The sequence below is a fragment of the Carassius gibelio genome, chromosome A3 (assembly GCF_023724105.1).
Source record: "Carassius gibelio isolate Cgi1373 ecotype wild population from Czech Republic chromosome A3, carGib1.2-hapl.c, whole genome shotgun sequence".
Classification (NCBI taxonomy): Eukaryota; Metazoa; Chordata; class Actinopteri; order Cypriniformes; family Cyprinidae; genus Carassius; species Carassius gibelio.
Window position 1 is genome coordinate 15,624,761 of NC_068373.1, and position 19,350 is coordinate 15,644,110.

The following is a 19,350-nucleotide window of genomic DNA, read 5'->3' on the forward strand; positions in this document are numbered from 1 at the left end:
AGACCCTAAATCTTTTGTATGTCAAAAGAAAATGAGATCATCCTTGCCTTTCATTTTAAAGACATCTATTCTCAATGTGAATTACGTGTCAAACCTAAAACACTTAATTTCTTAAAAGACTTTGTATTGTGCTAAAGGGAACTATGACTGGCATTTCTTGTGATAAAGAGTCTTGAGCCATACAACAAAAAGGTAGTCAATATTTCATGTAATGTTTTTCATTTAGTTGAGTTCAGACAGCACATAAACTTTCATATTCCTTACTTGCTGTATTTATCTTAGTCCTGCTCAGTTACCATCCTCAACATGTTATTTTTGTGTATCCACAAATATCCACTGAAGAGGTCTTTGCTGTTTTCCAGCTGCATAAACAGTGTTACTCAATGACCTCAGCATTCCTGGTCTCATGATACTGTAGCAGATGTACAGCATGCTGGATTGCCACTGCATTTACCTTTAGTCTCAAGTTCAGCTGATGTTTACTGGTTTTACTCATGTGATTTTCACGTGATATTATGTTGTTATTGTGCTTGATATGACACTGTCTGTTTTCTGACATCCTATGATTTCAGCTTGGTACAGACACGTGGTTTTACGCTAAGAGATGTTTTCTCTCACTGCTGGAAATCATGGCCAAGCACATGATCATGCTCAGGGATTCAGTGGTAAAAGAGTGCATTCAGTTCCTTGAGCACTGTGAATGTAAGTATATCCTCTAAAGAGATGGTTTGATCCCACAGATAGAAGCTAAAACGGGCACTGTATCCTGTTTCATATGTAGCAGGACTGTGTCAATGCAGAGCTGTAATCCTCCAGTAATACGCAAAGTATCAAAATCTAATCCAGTGATTACTTGTTGTTTTGATTGTTTAATTCAGTGGGGATGAAATGCTGGGTTTTAAAAGCTGAGATGCTAATTAATTTTCAAGCCTGAGATTCTCCATGGGATTAATTATTATTATTATTATTTTTACCCTCTCCTCTAGTGTACGGAAAAGATGTGCCTGCAATCATTGAGCCGCCTCTGGAGGAGGACCGCATGCACATTGGCAAGAACACCGTCACGTATGAATCATGCCTGATAAAAGTCACAGGATGGAATGAGTAATCATAAAACATCCTATAGCTATATTGAAACAAGAGATTGGGCAAATATTCATTACAGGCCACCGTTTTCTGACTGAAAAAAAGATTTCATGGATGAATGGTGGACTGACTAATAAGACATCTCAACATGTCTACTTTCTAAGCAGCTTTGGAGAGATCATACTGTTTCTGGACTGAAGTCAAACATGCATTTTTAAGCATGCATTCGCTCTAATAATGAACCCACAGGGGTCCACTCCCTCCAAAAACATGAAAGTTTAAACTAAGATAAAATATTCACCAACAACATTTTATTTATTTAAACCAACCTCTGTTTGCAGTAAAATAATAGAATATGCCTATATTTAACACTTTATGCACAGTTCATTATCATTAAAATTGTATAGTTTGGTTATTTTTCTTCTGAATAAGAAATGTATATGATAAAAAAGTATAAATTTTCTTGGTTTTCCAAGATAATTCACCTTTCTCTGCCTTTCTTTGAATTATGTTGTTTTACCTACATAGCATTAAATCTACTACACATTCACAGAAAACTTATAAATCCCAAATGTATCTATAAAATCTGATAAAGAAGGAAACTGGGGTCTGTAACCATTAGCTCATAAAGCATGTCCCTTAAATTATGGGTCTCTTCGTTATGTCCTGCTCTGAAAGGTAATAGTTGAGAAAACCTCCTAATGCACTCACTGCAACTCCTGTCATATGACTTGAGCAGCCATCTATGGAAAGAAACAAATGTGTTAGTTTGAAACACATAATCATGTGACAACTATTTTTTTTTTTTCATTCCCAACAAGAATAGTTCACCTACAAATTAAAATTAGCTTAAATTGTACTCACCCTCAGACAATCCAAAATGTAGATGAGTTTTTTTATTCATAAGACATCATGGAGAAATTTAGCATTATGTCACATGCTCACAAATGGATCCCCTACAGTGAATGGGTGCCGTCAGAATGAGAGTCCAAAACATCTGTTAAAAGTAACAGTTTTTAAACAGTTTCCTTTTAACCGTGTTTGATCTGTGCATAGTTCTCTCCTGGTTCGGAGGAGATACTAAATTTACAAATTCCTGATGAGTTTATTGCAAATACACAACTGTTCTTTTCGAAAGATATTAACTGATGGACTGGACTTGTGTTGATTACTTCTCGTTTGTGATGTTTTTATCAACTGTTTGGACTCATTATGATGGCACCCATTCACTGCAGAATATCCATTGGTGAGCAAGTGATGCTGAGTTTCTAAAGAAAAAAAATCATCTACATGGATGGTTTGAGAATGAGTAACTTTTAAGCAAATTTAAATTTTTGGGTAAACTATTGCTTCAAGAACAAGCAAACACCTGTCAGTGTTTTTTCTCTTCTTTTCACCCGTTTGTGGGGTGCATCCAAGAATTCTTCAAAGATCTGGGAGATATCCTCTGAGTGGGGAAAACAATATGCAACATACAGTTTGATCTACACCTGTATGGCTTAAGGATTTTTTTAATATCCAGTTGTTAAACATAAGGATATGACATTTAAAATGCGTTTAACTCACCTTCTTTGCCAAAACAGCCTGCTTCTTGGTCTTGCCATGTTAGAATAGACTGTAACCAGTCCAAGTTATAGAAGTCTGAGAATCCCACTAAACCACATAAAAGGACTGCAAAACAACAAAAAAAGATATAGTAAGTGGATCTTATCTATAAGCTGTGACCAAAAATTTCTCCAATAATTTGTTGCTGATACTAACTGTTTTCTATAAAGATGTCCTGCATTTGGCCAGTAATCGCATTTTTGAAAATATCCTGGTTGCTTTTCATCATGTTGGAGCAGAAGATTCTCTTATAATGTTCCACAGTTATGTTGACACGAGACAATCTCAGGTCCCCTTTGAGCATTTTGGAGCACCCTTTCTGAGAACACAAATGTCAGACTGAAACCACACAGATTTACTTCAGGGTGCAACAGAAAAGTATGATATTTTCTCTCCGTAACAAAAGGTAAACAATCAATGGCTAACACTACAGACTACAGTAAAGATTAAAGGGATGCCTTACCATTGTTCCTATCATGAAGTACAGTAGCTGGTGGGACAAAGAATAGTGTGGACATCCAAACTGTGTCATTGTGTCTCTACAAGACTTCGTCACAATACATGGGGTTCCATTGTCTTTCCTTTCAATAAATAACAGTTACAATACTGACTGTGATTCTTAGAGCTTTTTGATGCCGTTTTTTTAATGCAAAAATGTTCTTACCATGTTCCTAGAAGGAGAGTTATGCACTTGTCACTCAACTGCTCATCATAGCACTCCATAGACCTCACTGAGGTATAAACAAGTGAGGGATCGGTGGAGCTCCATTCTGTAGGCAGGGACCAAAAGGAACTATCCAAAATGGGCTCAAACTCTGTAGGAGAAACAGTTAATGCATTTAGTGCAATTATTAGATGGTTTAGAATGTATATATTTTCACCCAGAGAGCATTACCTTTGAAGTATTTGGGGTCTGACTCCTGAAGAGCGATGACAGCAGTAGAAAGGCTCTTGTTCAGTCTCTTCAACATAGAAACAGCAGCTGCGCGCTGAGAGAGACTCGGGAAATCTGAATTCGGCCAAGTGCGCGTTGCCTCCTGCAGCTGCGCTGAGTGAGTTATATAAGAAGAAAGAAGAAGAATGGTACATCACTGATGCACTGTTTTCTTTAGATGTTGAGCTCAGTGGATTTTGGGTGGTTTTAGCACCTACATTTAATTTTGCCAGAATGCGCCAAATATGAACAGAATCAGTCGCCTTGAACTGACGCAGTAATTATTGCAACAGTGCGCAGCTAGCTCGAGCGATTGCTGTTCATTATGGGACAGTTCATTCCCTTTATTGCATTTACATATAAGATATATAGGCTAATTAACCCTTTCTGAAATTTAAATTATGTTAGTTAACCGGCGCCAAAAGTTAATATCGATTGCGCGAGGAGAACCTCAACAAACTGCGCAACGAAAAATACTGACAGAAATTCAATAAAAAAAAAAACTAAAAAAAAAAACTATACAGTGCTCGATTTTACAGCCGAGTCCATTGCAATGAAAGACTTTGTTGAAAAGCTAGATCAGAGAAAAAATATCGAGCTTTTTTTTCCGGGACATCGGTAACTTATGATCTTTAAAAAAGTGAACCAGTTTCACAATTTAAACGTACAGTGGCACTCAGAAAGTCAAGTAATCAAAGTGATTAAAAAAAAAAAAAAAAAAAAAAAAACTTTTCCAATCTGTAAAATGGTGGCTTACCTTGAAGTATTAGGTATCCAACAACACCATCCAGGTTGATGTTTCTGCCCTGCATGTCAAAGTATGTAATTCCCTTGGATAAACTTATTAGTATGTTATCAATCACATCCTGGTTTGATACATCAATTGTAGACGAGAGAACAAGAAGCACAACGAAAGGATACCACATTTTAAGACCTCTGAGAATACAAAATGAACACGGAAAATAGTTATGGACGAGTGGTCTATCCAGAAGCTTTTCCTTATTTCGAAGGGGAAGCACTTTGTCATAGCAAACCCATCACGTGGCTCAGGTCCGCTAAAGTAAACCCTGGGGTACCACATAGTTTGAATATTATTGCGGAGTGGGATTTCTCCTCATTCCTTGGACTTTTTAATAATTTCCAGGTTTCTTTCTTTCTAAAAAGTTCACTGAAATCTTGTATTGTGACTGCGTCATCTATGGCAAGCCGTTTTAAATCTATAAACCGCTCTAGTATCTAATTAAATGTTACTAGTACTTATTTTTTAGATACTTATGGCAAGCTGTTGTACCATTTAATCTATAAACTGCACTAGTATCGAAATTAACGTTACTAGTACTTATTTTTTAGATACTAGTATCTTGTCCATTAAGTAGGCTACTAGTATACTTCTTCATTAACTAGTAGTCTTTATTCTTATAGTGTCTTTTGTAAAGTTACTAGTAATTATTCATTAGATACTAGTACTTAATCATTAGATACTAGTACTTATTCATTAGATACTAGTTCTTATTCATGATGTACTAGTATTTATTAATTAGATACTTGTACTAAATTCAATATTTTCTAGTAACTTTTATATTGTTACTAGTAACAAATGTAACATTTTTGCTATTGACTTCTATGGGGATCCATCATTGAGATATCTACTATTCCGTTTTGACTAGTATACAATTCCACTAGATTCAAGATTCAAGATTTTTATTAGTCACATACACAATTATATATAGCATATATAACCAGCAGTGAAATGTGAGTCAGGTCGGCTCTACGGACAGTGCAATTATTAAAGAAAACAACACAGATGAAAATATACATACATATAGCTATATAAGAATGAAATAAAAGTAAACAATACAAATATAAGAATAAAATATAAAAACTATGTATATTGTAAAATTAAATATAGAACGCAAAACAATGTGCATGAAAGTAAACTGTTGTCTTAAATATTAAGATACACAGGAATGCAAGAGGCAAATGTGCAAACAGGTTGCCACTGTCAGTGTGTCTATGTGAGTTAGTGAATGATGAATATCTTACTGATAAAGTGAACATTAAGTGGAGACATGAAGATGTTAAGAGGCTGGTTTTGAGTTAAGGAGCCTGATGGCCTGGGGGAAGAAACTTCTCCTGAGTCTCTCGGTTTTTTGGCATCAGGCTAGTCACTAGTGACTTGTACTTAATTTTTATGTACTAGTAATTATTTGTTGGGTACTACTATGTAATTTTTAGATACTAGTACTCATTCATTATATACTAGTACCTATTAAATAGTACTTGTATTAGATACTAGTACTTGTCCATTAGATATTAGTACTTATTTTTTTTTACATACTAGTACTTATTCATTAGGTACTAGTGCATATTTATTAAAAACTAGTACTCATTCATTAGATACTAGTACCTATTAAATAAATAATAGTACTTATTTAATAGATACTAGTACTTATTCGAAATTTTACTAGTATTATTTTTTATTTTACTAGTACATTTTTTAATTGAACTCTGAAATGAATTGAACTGTAGCCATTTGGACTATTCATAACATAAGACGAGTGAAAAAGCAGATCTGACTAGTAAGATAAGAATAGTTACTATAGTAATTAATACCATAGTATTAATTACAAAAAGTGTCTAATACAGTGGTTCCCAACCTTTTGCAACTAGCGCCCCACACAACCAAACACATATGTTTGCACGGCCCACTGCAAAAAAAAAAAAAAATAAAAAATAAAAAATAATAATAATAATAACTGACCCCGCTAGATTGTTAACTGTATTTATTGAATGAACTATGGCTGTGCGATATGGACAAAAAAACATATCGCGATATCTTTGATCAATTTTCCTATTTCAATTTTAATCACAATTTTTGATGCACACATATATGTTTTACAGTCATAAATGCATTCAGGATGAATTTGAAACATATTTCCAAAAGAAAACCAATTAGAGCTTTATCAAAAAGTTGTGACGTCTCTAGAACAGACATAAGTAAAAAATAATCACTATAGTAAAAAAAAATATATATATATATATATATATATATATATATATATATATATATATATATATATATATATATATATATATATATATAAATAAATCCTGTGTCCAGTGACTTTTTTGCTTTTTTGCCATGCATTGTTCATAGAGCTCATTAATTGTTGTGGTGCATCAGTTGTTGAAATAGGTTTGTTACACATTATACAGGTTCACATGTACTCCGTTTGCAGTGTGTATATGTGTAAGCAGTGCAGAAGCAGCAGCGAGAGCGCATAAATGTAACATGAGAGCACATTAAAATAATGACAGTGTGTGAACCTGGAGTTAAGGCGGGCGTACACGGTGCGATTTTTGCTGTCGTACGAGTTCGCATGCGATTTTTTTCAATCGTGTGGAAATCGCGTATTCTCGTATGGTCGCGGCTCGTATCATTTGCGATGAATTACGAGCCGAGCAGAGTGGCTTACGAGCACTTCCCGACCTCCCGATCATTTTTAAACATGTCTAAAAAGTTCGTGAGCTATCGGTTTGAATTCGTGCCATTTGTGCGGTTGAACGAGCCGATTTGTTGATTTATCTGAAGTTGACCAATCACGAACTAGGAAAACCACAGAAGAAGAAAGACGAAGACGGCAGCTGAAGTTTGTCAGCGAGCGAGCGCTGTATGATGTTCCTAGCAACGTATTCCAATGCCTTCTCTCTCTCTCCCTCTCTCTCTCACACGCGCATATGTAAGTTAGTTTACAGGGACTCTCCATAAACATAACGGTATTCTATACTGTATATCCCCATACACTACCTCTATTCATCACGGAAAATGCATGTTTAAATTTTCTATTAAACACCGTATAGTATTTTTTAAAGCCATTTGGTTTACGAGGGCACAGTAATTGTCCTTATAAACCATGTTTACATTTTAATACCCATTTCAGATATTTATAAACCATATACAAGAACACACATACAGGGTAACCAAACGTCCCGGTTTCCTATTGCTGAAAAATAACCTGTACGTGTAGGAAACAGTCACGGCTCGTATCAATATTTTATATGCAGTTATGAGAGAGGGAGAGCAGTTATATTAGGCGCGTTCCACTTAAGCAGCGCTGCACAGAATGATCACCTGTATGGCATCAAAGTACCGCGAGAGCGATTCGAATGCATTGGATATGTGTGCTCTCTTATCGCTCTCGCGGTAATGTCATACAGTGATCCTTCTGTGCGTGCAGCGGTGCTTCAAGTCGAACGCGTCTATCAACTTCGTGCGATTGCTTCTGGAATTCGCAGGTTGTAAAATCGTGTCGTGTATCATCTCGTCCGTACGATTTTCAGATAAACTCACTCGTGCCGTGTGCGTGGACATACGATTTTCCGACCATCCGAATTCGCACCGTGTACGCCCGCCCTTAGGCATATGCCCAGTCTGTTCTGTTCTCACGCTAGGCTCAATGCATTCTGATTGGATCAGATAGCATAATGCGGAAGGTCAGGGCCATGGAAAATCATGCTTTAAAGCCCTATAATGAACTGGCAATGAGCAGAAAATAACTCGGACTGGCACCGCTCAGCAAAACGGGAAAACCAGATCCAGGCAGAGCTTGGCAGTGAAAAAAATAGATACTAGTAAAATATACTAGTATCTAAAAAATAAGTAGTGAACATGAAATTATACTAGTATGGTTTATAGATAAAATGTTAAATCAGCTTTCCATACATCTTCTGGTTCCTAATAGTATCTTTCTGATGAAAATGAAAATATCTGTATTAATAAGAAGTTATTTACATCAAAATTATATATATATATATATATATATATATATATATATATATATATATATATATATATATATATATATATATATATATATATATATATATATATAATTACGAACTGACATGCTCTAGAACGTGTTCAAACTCGGAGGGCCGGTGTCCCACAGAGCTACTCCAGCTAGTCTCAACATACCTGCCTGGCAGTTTTGTATTAAAATTATTTAAGAAATGTACGAACTGACATGCTCTTGAAAAACATTAATGTACGGTGATTTTAATTACGTGTTCTTATTCGCAGGTGGTTCGTGTCTCTTTAAATTTCCTGCCATACATTCAGCCAGCGGCAGCCACGTCATAATCAGGAAAACACAATGGCGGATGCCAATGCGGCAGTAGCTGTAGTTACAGTTTCATTGGTCCTTTTAGGACTTTTGTCGGGGTTAAGCTTATCGTGGGCTCTTCTACCAGTCGCTGTAGTTGTGCTTATTTTTGTACTAGCCAGTGGATTAAAGGGACGAGATGAACTTGCACATTTGAACGTTTGCGTGTTGGTGCTGGGAGACATAGGGCGCAGTCCTCGCATGCAGTATCATGCGCTCTCTCTCAGCAGACACGGATACAATGTCACCCTAATTGGCTTCCTTGGTATATACATTTTAACGCATGCACCTCACATTGCATCACTATTTGATTGTATGCATGATGTCGAATGACCCACCATTTTGAATGCAGGCATGCTAATAAACTAAATCACTTCGATATGCTTTACATACATAGGTCAAAGGGCTGGTTTTTAGCACCTCTAACACTAGCATGTTGCTCGCATAGGTACTAAACCTCATCAAGACATTATTGAGGATGACAGGATAGACATACTTCCCATTTCAGAACTAAAGGGGCTTACAGGTAATATAAATATATACATAGAAAGAAAGCACAAAAGTCCATGCTCAGTCATTCTGATATAAAGAATGTGAACTGCATTTTGCCTTTCAGTTGGCCCCAGAATGTTCAGGTATGCATCAAAGGTGATATTCCAGTCTTTCCAGGTGTTCTCTGTGTTGATGAAGATTCAGGACCAAGGCTATATCCTTATGCAGGTATCTCTTTGTATTAAGCAACGTCTGAAGTCATTTTTACATGTTATGATATCTTAAAGTGAAATTCTAAGTCACTGTGCATTTTGTAGAATCCTCCTGGACTGCCAGCTATAGCAGTGACATGGGTGGCAAGTTGTTTAAGGGGAAACCAGTTTATCATAGACTGGCACAACTATGGATACACCATAATGGCTCTCACTCATGGGGAGAATCATTTCATTGTTAAGTTGGCAAAATGGTTAGTATCCTGGTAGGACACTGTGTGTTTTGAGCCGTGTTTGAAATAGTCTGAACTGTGTATTGTGTTGTTGGCAGGTACGAGAAGCTCTTTGGACGTTTCTCGGATCATAACTTATGTGTCACTAATGCAATGAGAGAAGATCTTCGGAAGAACTGGAATATTGAGTATGTTTAGTGTTCCTTTAGAATCAGATAATATTTTATTCACATTTATTATTATTGATAAATAAACATTAAATTAACAGCTAATAATAATATTAGTAAAACAGTCTACTTTTAAGACAAGTCAGTTAATCAGTTTTGTAATTTTAGGGCAACCACATTATATGACAAGCCACCACCGATATTTAGAGAAACGCCTCTGAAGCTTCAACATGAGCTGTTTATCAGAATGGGCAGTACTTACTTACCATTTAGGCCTAGGTAAGTATTTTCAGGTAGAACCATTTGTCCCCATTCCTTGCGGTTACACACATATTAGTATAAAAGTTTTCTGAAAAGGATAATATCCCCTCGCAACTTGTTCTTTGCCATTTTCTAAATGTTTCACACATTCCTCTTTATAATTTCTTAGTCCTGGTGTCACTAAGGAGTACATGGAACTGACAGCCTTCACAGAGCACAATACTCAGACAGGTGCTGTGACGCGCTCTGCTGGACGTCCTGCTCTGCTTATCAGCAGCACCAGCTGGACTGGTCAGTGCTGTCTACACTGAGCTACAGGGATATTATCCTTCATTCCTTTAACTGAAATATCCTAACTCTTCATTATTTATGTTTTTATGTTCAGAGGATGAAGACTTCTCAGTTCTTTTACAAGCTCTTGAAGGTTATTATTATTATTTCTCTCCATATACACTACTGCATTGTTTGGGGTCAGTAAGATTTTTAAATAAATTATATATATATATATATATATATATATATATATATATATATATATATATATATATATATATATATAAATTTAAATTAATACATATATTCAGTAAGAATGCCTTAAATTGATCTAAAGTGACAAAATATTTAGTTCAGTTTTATTTTTTGATAATTGTTTAATGATTTGTGTGTGTGTGTGTGTATGTGTATATATATATATATATATATATAAAAACATTGATAGTCAGAAATGTTTCTTTAGCCCCAAGTCATCATATTAGAATGATTTCTGAAGGGTCATGTGACTCAGGAGGGACTGCTGAAAATTCAGCTTTGTAATCTTAAAATATATTACAGTAAAAAAATTTATATATTTTACAATATTATAGTTTTTACTACTTTTTAATAATAAATAAATAAAAAACTTTATTTATATATTAACCTTCCCAAACTCACATTTTTTAACTGTATTGTACCACAATTTCTTTCTGTAATTTACAGTTGTATATTTATGTATTGAAATTTATTAGACCATGGAATCTTCACCATTTGATTTCTTTCTTTCTTTCTCCAATAGGGTATGAGAAGTTTGTAGAGGCGGGACACAGACTTCCATCATTGGTTTGTGTGATTACAGGTACACACCGAAATGTCAACTATGTGTAAATGTCCATAAAATCAGCTGTGGACCAATGCCTCTGTTTGTGTGTTTCAAAAACTGTGATTTATCAATACAGGTAAGGGTCCTCAGAAGGAGTATTACAAGAAGCTGATTGACTCCAAAGAATTTCATCATATCAAGATTTGCACTCCATGGCTGGAAGCAGAGGATTATCCACTTTTACTCGGTGAGAGGATCTCTTTAACAGCATTATAAAATTCATAGACCAGGAATTGTTGAGTGTCTTGACCCAAAACACATGCATTTACATGAGTATGATGGTTTTGGAACAGGTTCTGCTGATCTTGGGGTCTGCTTGCACAAATCCTCCAGTGGTCTTGACCTTCCAATGAAAGTGGTCGACATGTTTGGCTGTTGTCTGCCAGTCTGTGCCATACACTTTCAGTGGTAAGATTGTGAGACTGGTCTTTTATAGTGGGTGTGGGTTATGTAAGGTGTCATCTGCTCATTATCTGTATCTTGTTAGCTTGCATGAGCTGGTGAGACATGAGGAAAATGGCCTCATTTTCAAAGATTCCAAGGAGCTGTCTGAACAGTTAAAGGTAAGACATCTATTGTTTAAAAAACTGCTCTATATGACTTTCAAGAATCAAAATCAAGATTTGTATGTTTTTAAAAAAAACATAATACTGCATAAAAATACCATTATATGTTTGCATATATTTAAGAAACATGCTAAGGCCCAATCCCAATTCTATTTTATACCCCTTCATCTACCCCTGGAAACAGAGGGTCAAGTGGTAGGGGTGACAATATTTCCCTAAGAAATGGGACACCACTACTACACACACACACACCATGGTCTGTCTGAATACTGATGTGCATTAGAGCTGCACAGACCTACATAATTCACTCACACAATGTTCATCTCTCTCTTGAAATGGCCATATTTTAGAAAAAGAAAAAGTTTGGAGATTTCTAATTGTCAACTAAGTTCACATTATTGTTTCTCCAAGAAACAGTCCTACAGCCAACTTTGAAATGTGTGTTCCTGGTTGAATATGCGTTTTTGTTTTGGTCTCTGTGATTCCACCCACTGCCAGTTTACCAATAGTGTTTTGACACCTTGGGTTGCCAGTTGGCAGAAAACGTGGCGTATTGCAGCAAAACAAACTGGGTCAGAGATCGCAGAGTCTACCGGACCTAAAAACCCTGAGCATCCTTCTAAAAAGCTGTTTGATCAGAGGCATATTAAAACACAGATAAACAAACTCATCAGCGTACAGTGCCTTGTTGCCTTCCATGGTCACTTGCGCTTGTTCCTTATGTTCCTCAATCTGGCAACCGGTGTGAGTGCCGGTCCTGGAGGGCCACTATCCTGCAGAGTTTAGCTTCAGCCCTCATAAAAACATACCTGCCTGTATCTATCTAGTAATCCTGAAAACACTGATTACCTCGTTCAGGTGTGTTTAATTATGATTGGAGCTAAACTCTGCAGGACAGTGGCCCTCCAGGACCGGAGGTGCCTATCCCTGGTCTACGGAGGCAGCAGCAGACACAATATTTTGAATGTGGCCTGCAGTACCCATTTCAACCACTAGCTGTCAAGGTTACTCGATCTTGCTAATATAAATGTGGTAAATGGTTATTAAACTAATTCTGTTATCTCTGTAGCTCCTGTTTTCAGACTTCCCTAGTGATCAGGGGAAACTGGGCATCTTCAGGAAGAATCTCAGGGAAAGCGGGCAGCAGCGCTGGGATGAGAACTGGGACCATAACGTCCTGCCACTTATTAAAGAGCACTGCGACTGACTGTCTGGGTGATGGGTTTATGTATCGTTCTCACAAATCCTTTGACTCCCGTTCAATGGAAAGTTACTGTCAGGTATTTGCACAGGGTACACGTTTTTAAGCTATCTGTCCCCACAACAGGACAATCAGCTGTCAAGCAATGCAATTGGGAAAGACTTGAATATGAGAATAAAAAGCACACTATCCTTGTAAATATTATGTAAATAAATTCTTTATTACAAAGAGATAAGTTTCTGTCATATATTTTGATCATTTCTATAGTGGAGGCTCGGTTGTATGGAAACACAATAATCTTTCATAACGATATGTCTCAGTCCAGCCATTTATATAAATAAAAGAATAATTGTATTCATTATGGAGAATGAGGAATTATGAAAACATTTTGACATCGTCAGTGTAATAGAATAGAATATTAATGATATGAAACCTACCTAATTCTTTCTTGAAGCAGTCATACGTCTGAGGGTTACGTACAGTATCAGGATGTTCTTCTTCTACTTTGCCGCTCAGAAGCCTACTCAGTAGTCTCACCAAACATGCAGTTATATCAGGATCATATACCACATCTGTTTCAAACAAACACAGTGATGCTACTCAAAACTCCTCAAACTTCATGATTTCATTTGATCAGACATGACTCAGAGACCTTTTAATCATTGAATGAAAATAAATGACCTCTGAAACTATATTGTGTGTGTTCCTGCAAATATCCCTGGGTTTTGTGTCACCTTCGGCAATGATGGTGCTGGCTTGTATTCTTTGCAGCTGTTCAGCAGACACATTTTCCCAGTCCAGCTCCTCCACACACACTAACGCACTGTTGCTGTCACAGTTAGCTAAGCAGTTTCTAATATTGTCCTTCAGCCTGAGTAATTTCTTAATGCATTAAGGGCATGTTGCAATGTTTTACTCTCACATCCCATGGAAATGTATTCAAAAGACTCATAGCGAAGAAGTTCATTTGAAAGGTGTGTAAGACGTCCTTTCTTTTATGGCGGCCCATTCCTTCCCCTTATTTAACTGTCATTAGATGTGTATAGTTCATATTTTTAAGTCTGCTCGCTGCTGTTATTCCTAGAGACTACGGAAGATGCATGAGTGACTTCCATAGTGCCTTTCTTCGTGTGTGTTAGTCCACAGGTTGTGGTTGCAGCGCCACCTGCCGGGTTGACTGTGCATCAGCGTCAAATCATATGACTATGACTTTAGAGTATTGAGTCCCGCCCACAAGAATCTCAGCAAAAATGTGTTCGTTAACCTATTTAACTTAAAGAAAAAGACTTCCGTGATGTCTAAATATTAGATTTTTTTCAATATATCGTCCCCTTGGAATTATAAGGTTCTATCTGCATTCCGAGTAGTTTTGAGATATTGAGCTTCAAAGTTATTGTGTTCCATAGGACTGTGTATAGAACCTTATTGTTTTTAAATAAAAAGTCCCATAATGTACACAACATTAAAAAATCTATCACATTATGTAAATACGTTGACAGAGAATAAGAATATGTGAATAACTCAATTATGACAAACATGTCAGGGAGAACCTTATAATTTCAAGGGGGCAATATGTGCTTATATACTATTCTTGAAGTAGGCATCTACTTTGTGTATATATATATGTGAAAGTGGACATACAAGCCACTGTTTATAAACAGATTCAACTGTTTTCTGTAATGTAAAATTGACTTTGTATTATGATAAAATTGTTTCTTTCATATTTCATAACCCCTTTAGTGGCCCCCTGAACTCCTCACTTCTCTAAAACATTTCCTGAGTTTGCGGTATCTTGTGAATGTCTTAAGACATCCTGGAGCCCATGCAAAACAATGCTGTAGTTAGTCTAAGACATAGCTTAGGCTATGAATGAATGAATGAACCGAATTGTTAATGTGCTGAAATGCTTTTGTGTACAGTTTAGATTAATAAGCAAACTACAGTGTCGTATTAAAATGCTCGTCAATTTCACAAAGCAGCGCAAATTGGCAGTGTCACACATTCATTTCGGCAGCTCCAAAATACTACTGCATCACAAAGACCACAAATACATCACCTCTGATTCCAGTTCATCATGACTTATTTTCGTTACATGATCAATATATTTTACAACGTGTGACAATTTTCAACCAAGTCATAGCATGTTAATTATATTACGCATTTAATCATATTTAAAACTGAAGCCAGTTGTTTCAATAAGGTTTAATAAGTAGATTAGTTATGGGCTACAATCGCATAATTACATTAATTAATGTTCTGTTCGCAGCGTACACATTGTGGTTATAGCGGTTTGTTTTAATTATTCAGATGTATTTATAGCGTATTACCAGGACATGTCTAGAAATGGCATGTAGTAAATCCACATGCCTTTTTGCGATTGGTCGAGATAGAGAAGCAAAGAAACCCAATTGGGTGAAATAAACATCGGTCATCTAGCTTCTGGTCGCAGTGGACATAAGAAGCCCTCCACCCAAATCAACTTTCTCCCCCTGACACTTTTAACTTCATTGGGTCACAATGGAAGACAAAATTAATGTGAGTAGCCTAATTTTTACAACACATAGTCGATACATTATTCTTTATGTCAAACGGTGTGTTTAAGATTTGTTTATAGTTAAGACAACTATATGTTAGAATGTCTTCTCTGTATCTTAATTTAGCTCAAATAATACATATGTGTTTGTAGCAGCTGAAGTCTGGTGTCTATGGCTATTGATACTGTACAGTAAGTTGTCTATTTGGTGCATTATTTAGTTGTAGTGTCTAAGCATTGTGCATGGGTGTGACCTATCTTGAGCACACTTACTTTAATGAAGCATTATTGTTATTACATCATTCATTTCTGTCATAATGTTGTAAATCATAATGTCATTTTACTATATTTATTTATATATTTATTTCCTTAAAAAATACAGTGTATACAGTGGGCATAAAAAAAGTCACCCCCCCTTAAAAATAATCAGATTTTGTGTCAGTATTTTGATAAATTAAATTAAATTTTTGGATTTCTGTCAGATATATCGCTTGGTTTTGAGGCCAAATAATTTAATTTTAGTCTCATCTGCCTCAGAATCTTTAAGATGTTTTGACGCAGCTCAGTCGTGACAGCAGTTGTGTAGAATTTTTGATATTGTTGTCACATGCACACAATTTCCTCCTGCTTTTTTGTTCAGTTTGGAGTGACGTCCTGATCCAGGGATGGTCTGTGATTTACCAAATATCTTCCACTTCTTTACAATAGAATTCACTGTGTTTGTAGGCATTGATAAAGGCTTTGAAACTTTTTTGTATCTGTATCCTTACTTGTGCCTGTCCACAACTTTATCCTGGAGATCTTTTGACAGTGTCTTTGCTACCCATAGTTGATTGTTTGCTTCAGTCCAAGGACTGAAATGCTCCAGGAAAACTCTTTTCATGCTGAGCTGATCAAAATGAACTCAGATGATCACAGTTGAGAGTCAAATGGCTTTTTGTGCCATTGAGAAGGTGATTAGCTACACCTGATTGAGTTTAAAAGTTTCTGACATGTTGGTGTTCTATCTTTCATTTGGATGTTATAAGTTGCACGGAGTAAATGCAGCTGGATAGAAAAAAAAAAAAAAAACCTGTTACAGTCTTCATTTCAGGCAGCAAAGCAACTAAATGTGATTATTTTAAAGAGGAGTTCTTCTTTTCTACACCCACTGTAGCTGTTTGTTAATGAATATTTTACTCCGCAATGATAAATTAAATTGACCAAAAGTGAAAGTAAAGACTTTTACATTGTTACAAAAATATTTCAGTTAAATGTCATTCCTGTTAACTTCAGAATGTTCAACAAAAATGTATCACTATTTCAACAAAAATATTATGTATTATGTAGCACAACCATTTTCAACTGTGATAATAATAATATTTTTTTTTCTTGAGGCCCAAATCAGCATATTAGAATGATTTCTGGCAAATCATGCGACACTCATGACTTGAGTACTGAATGCTGACTGTTTTTTCCTTCTGCAATTTAGTTCAGTTTCCATGGAGAAAAGCAGCCATAATCAAATAACAGAAAGTGAACAAGTTCAGGACAGAGGTTACCTTTGGAGCCTTGGCTATTGTGTTTTCAATACTTACCCTTCAACATTTTAGGGTAATTCATCTAACCTTAACATGTTCAGTCCACTGGCATTTCTACAGATGAAGCAAGACTGGCCGATTCATGTCCAAATATGGCCTGAAACCATACAGTACCCAGGGGCATTAAGAAAGAGGCCTTTATCTCACTTTCTTTCTAAAGCTCAGCAAAAGCAGCATGACTCAGTCATTCTCAACTATGCTAATCCAAAAGTCTGAGCATCCTCTGCCAGCTTCCCCTTTTGCAGCTGAAATAAACAGTTTAGAAAGTTCAGAAAGAAAGAATGAGGCAGGTCACACTGCTCTGAGAGTGTCGTTCTGCAGAAGCTTCGGTTACTCACACTGACTAATGTGGAAAGAATTTACCTCTGTTACACATCTGTTCTTTCACATTCTCAGTCATAGCGACTTTCTCCCATCTTTTCCTCCTCTTATCTCTCTTTTTTGACCCTCCTTTCTCTGCACTATTCAGCCAACTGTTTCCTCTCTCTTCTGCTATCATTACAACAGCTATAAAAATCTCTCCTCGACAGCTGTGAATCACATACAGAGGCCTTGTGATTTTGCAGCTGTTGACCCAACTTGGCTTTTAAACTTACACCAGATCTCTCAAAGATGGCATGGTCACTTATTTTTAAAGACTGAAGATAGCTCTTCTTCTATCCATTTTCTCAGTAAAAGGGTACAAAGCTGTAACTGTGGCAGTACCCTGAAGTACAAAAGCTAAATTTACCCCTGAACGCTACTTTTTAAAGTGTACAAATTTCTATGTCGTGAAAGGGTACCACCCTAGTGAGTTTTGTGCCTTTTTTCAGATAGAACCCATCTATCTGAGAGGTTTTCCAACAGAGCAGCTGTGCCACATCAGAAATTGTTTGAAAGTTCCAGTCTGGCTCTTTGCCTTTCACCATCGGACTAGGATTTTCCTTTCAACGCATAGGAAAATTTAAGAGCACTGCTTTCGTGAGGCTGATTCTGTCCACTCCATCATTACAGCCACAATCTCTCTTTGGTCTTATAGGGAAAACCAGGCGGAGTGCCCAGTTAAACAAGTCAAATTTAAGTGGATCCACATGTTCGGCTATTCATACCAGCAGTGTGTGAGATACACAAAAAGAAAATTGAATTATGCAGAATAAAGAGTAACTTCAGCTCTCTCTGTTTCTAACAGGCTATGGTAGTGAGGAATATGTCCTTTAAGACGGGACAGACTCTGACTGTTACAGGAGTCCCCAGTGCTGATTCCACAAAGTAAGTCTCCCCAAAGCAACTTCTCAAATTCAAGACTTTAAAAACACCAAGAGTCATATCTCCCATTTTCTCTTTGGCAGTTTTAAAATTAACATCGGTCACAGCGCCGAGGACATCGCTCTACACATGAACCCTCGTTTTGACGCCCATGGAGACCAGCGCACTATAGTGTGCAATTCCTTCCAGGACAGCAAATGGTGTGAGGAGCACAGAGCGGCCAACTTTCCGTTTAACCAGAACGAGGAGTTCCAGGCAAGACTCATATATATTTGAATGAAACCGCTATTTAGGCATAAACGTAAAGATGATAATAATAATAAATAGGCTGTAGATGAAATTGAATGGTCCACTTATATCAGGATTTTAATGAACATGCAATCTCTTTTCTTTCCTTCAGATAAAAATCACTTTCACCAGTGAGGAGTTCCTGATTACTCTTTCTGATGGTTCTCAGATTCACTTTCCTAACCGTCAAGGCGCTGAGAAGTACAAATATATGTTCTTTGAAGGAGATGGCAGGATCCATGGGATCGAAATTAAGTAGAATAATCAACACTTAAATTAGGCTTCTGTTACTCTGTTATCCAACAATTTTCACTCACTCAGTATGGAGTATCTCAATCACACTATTATCACTTGTGTGTCAAATCAGCCTTATCAATTTGATGTGGCACTGCCTGTGTAAACCACTAGAGGGACCCCAACTACAATAAATTGCCATGAACTTCACGTGTTCATTTTTTTTCCCTACTACTTTCTGTAATAAAACATCATGTTCTTGAGTCTGGTTTGTAACTAAAGCAAATTCACTATCTATAATTGTTGGCATCTAAAATAAAATCTGTTTTCACAGATAAACAAAGCATCTTTGACTTTTTTTACCTGTTGCATTTGTTCATGCAGAACGGTCTTTTGTGTTTACATTTAGTTTTGAT

The 19,350-nt window shown here is 36.5% G+C and overlaps 3 protein-coding genes across 3 annotated transcripts; 2 read left to right on the top strand and 1 right to left on the bottom strand.

Annotated features, from left to right (window-relative positions):
* Positions 1 to 1,377: 1,377 nt before the first annotated feature.
* Positions 1,378 to 4,960, bottom strand: ca3h16orf89 (chromosome A3 C16orf89 homolog). The gene is made up of 8 exons (XM_052545664.1): positions 4,383 to 4,960; positions 3,587 to 3,739; positions 3,356 to 3,506; positions 3,155 to 3,272; positions 2,848 to 3,010; positions 2,653 to 2,757; positions 2,456 to 2,533; positions 1,378 to 1,829 (listed from the first exon to the last, which is right to left on the bottom strand). Exons 1-8 carry the CDS (start codon positions 4,549 to 4,551, stop codon positions 1,726 to 1,728), a joined length of 1,041 nt encoding a protein of 346 aa, XP_052401624.1. The 5' UTR covers positions 4,552 to 4,960; the 3' UTR covers positions 1,378 to 1,725.
* Positions 4,961 to 8,730: 3,770 nt separating this feature from the next.
* LOC127948873 (chitobiosyldiphosphodolichol beta-mannosyltransferase) lies at positions 8,731 to 13,746 on the top strand. The gene is made up of 13 exons (XM_052545678.1): positions 8,731 to 9,052; positions 9,236 to 9,313; positions 9,404 to 9,507; positions 9,597 to 9,745; positions 9,823 to 9,912; positions 10,060 to 10,170; positions 10,322 to 10,443; positions 10,538 to 10,576; positions 11,204 to 11,263; positions 11,364 to 11,474; positions 11,581 to 11,695; positions 11,775 to 11,850; positions 12,923 to 13,746. The coding sequence occupies exons 1-13, from the start codon at positions 8,779 to 8,781 to the stop codon at positions 13,058 to 13,060; spliced, it is 1,467 nt and encodes a 488-aa protein (XP_052401638.1). The 5' UTR covers positions 8,731 to 8,778; the 3' UTR covers positions 13,061 to 13,746.
* A 1,688-nt stretch (positions 13,747 to 15,434) lies between these two features.
* Positions 15,435 to 19,144, top strand: LOC127948879 (beta-galactoside-binding lectin). The gene is made up of 4 exons (XM_052545689.1): positions 15,435 to 15,589; positions 18,336 to 18,415; positions 18,496 to 18,667; positions 18,813 to 19,144. The coding sequence occupies exons 1-4, from the start codon at positions 15,572 to 15,574 to the stop codon at positions 18,957 to 18,959; spliced, it is 417 nt and encodes a 138-aa protein (XP_052401649.1). The 5' UTR covers positions 15,435 to 15,571; the 3' UTR covers positions 18,960 to 19,144.
* Positions 19,145 to 19,350: the final 206 nt, after the last annotated feature.

What these genes read in the sequence shown, in the direction of transcription:
- LOC127948879 (XM_052545689.1), top strand. An exon ending in CCCAGTGCTGATTCCACAAA is followed by an intron (nt 18,416 to 18,495) that starts GTAAGTCTCCCC and finishes TCTCTTTGGCAG; the next exon opens with TTTTAAAATTAACATCGGTC. An exon ending in ACCAGAACGAGGAGTTCCAG is followed by an intron (nt 18,668 to 18,812) that starts GCAAGACTCATA and finishes TCTTTCCTTCAG; the next exon opens with ATAAAAATCACTTTCACCAG.
- LOC127948873 (XM_052545678.1), top strand. Translation starts at nt 8,779, where the DNA reads ATGGCGGATGCCAATGCGGCAGTAGCTGTAGTTACAGTTTCATTGGTC. An exon ending in CACCCTAATTGGCTTCCTTG is followed by an intron (nt 9,053 to 9,235) that starts GTATATACATTT and finishes TTGCTCGCATAG; the next exon opens with GTACTAAACCTCATCAAGAC. An exon ending in GGATTATCCACTTTTACTCG is followed by an intron (nt 11,475 to 11,580) that starts GTGAGAGGATCT and finishes GTTTTGGAACAG; the next exon opens with GTTCTGCTGATCTTGGGGTC.
- ca3h16orf89 (XM_052545664.1), bottom strand. Translation starts at nt 4,551, where the DNA reads ATGTGGTATCCTTTCGTTGTGCTTCTTGTTCTCTCGTCTACAATTGAT. An exon ending in ACTCTCCTTCTAGGAACATG is followed by an intron (nt 3,273 to 3,355) that starts GTAAGAACATTT and finishes ATTTATTGAAAG; the next exon opens with GAAAGACAATGGAACCCCAT. An exon ending in ACTTCATGATAGGAACAATG is followed by an intron (nt 3,011 to 3,154) that starts GTAAGGCATCCC and finishes TTGTGTTCTCAG; the next exon opens with AAAGGGTGCTCCAAAATGCT.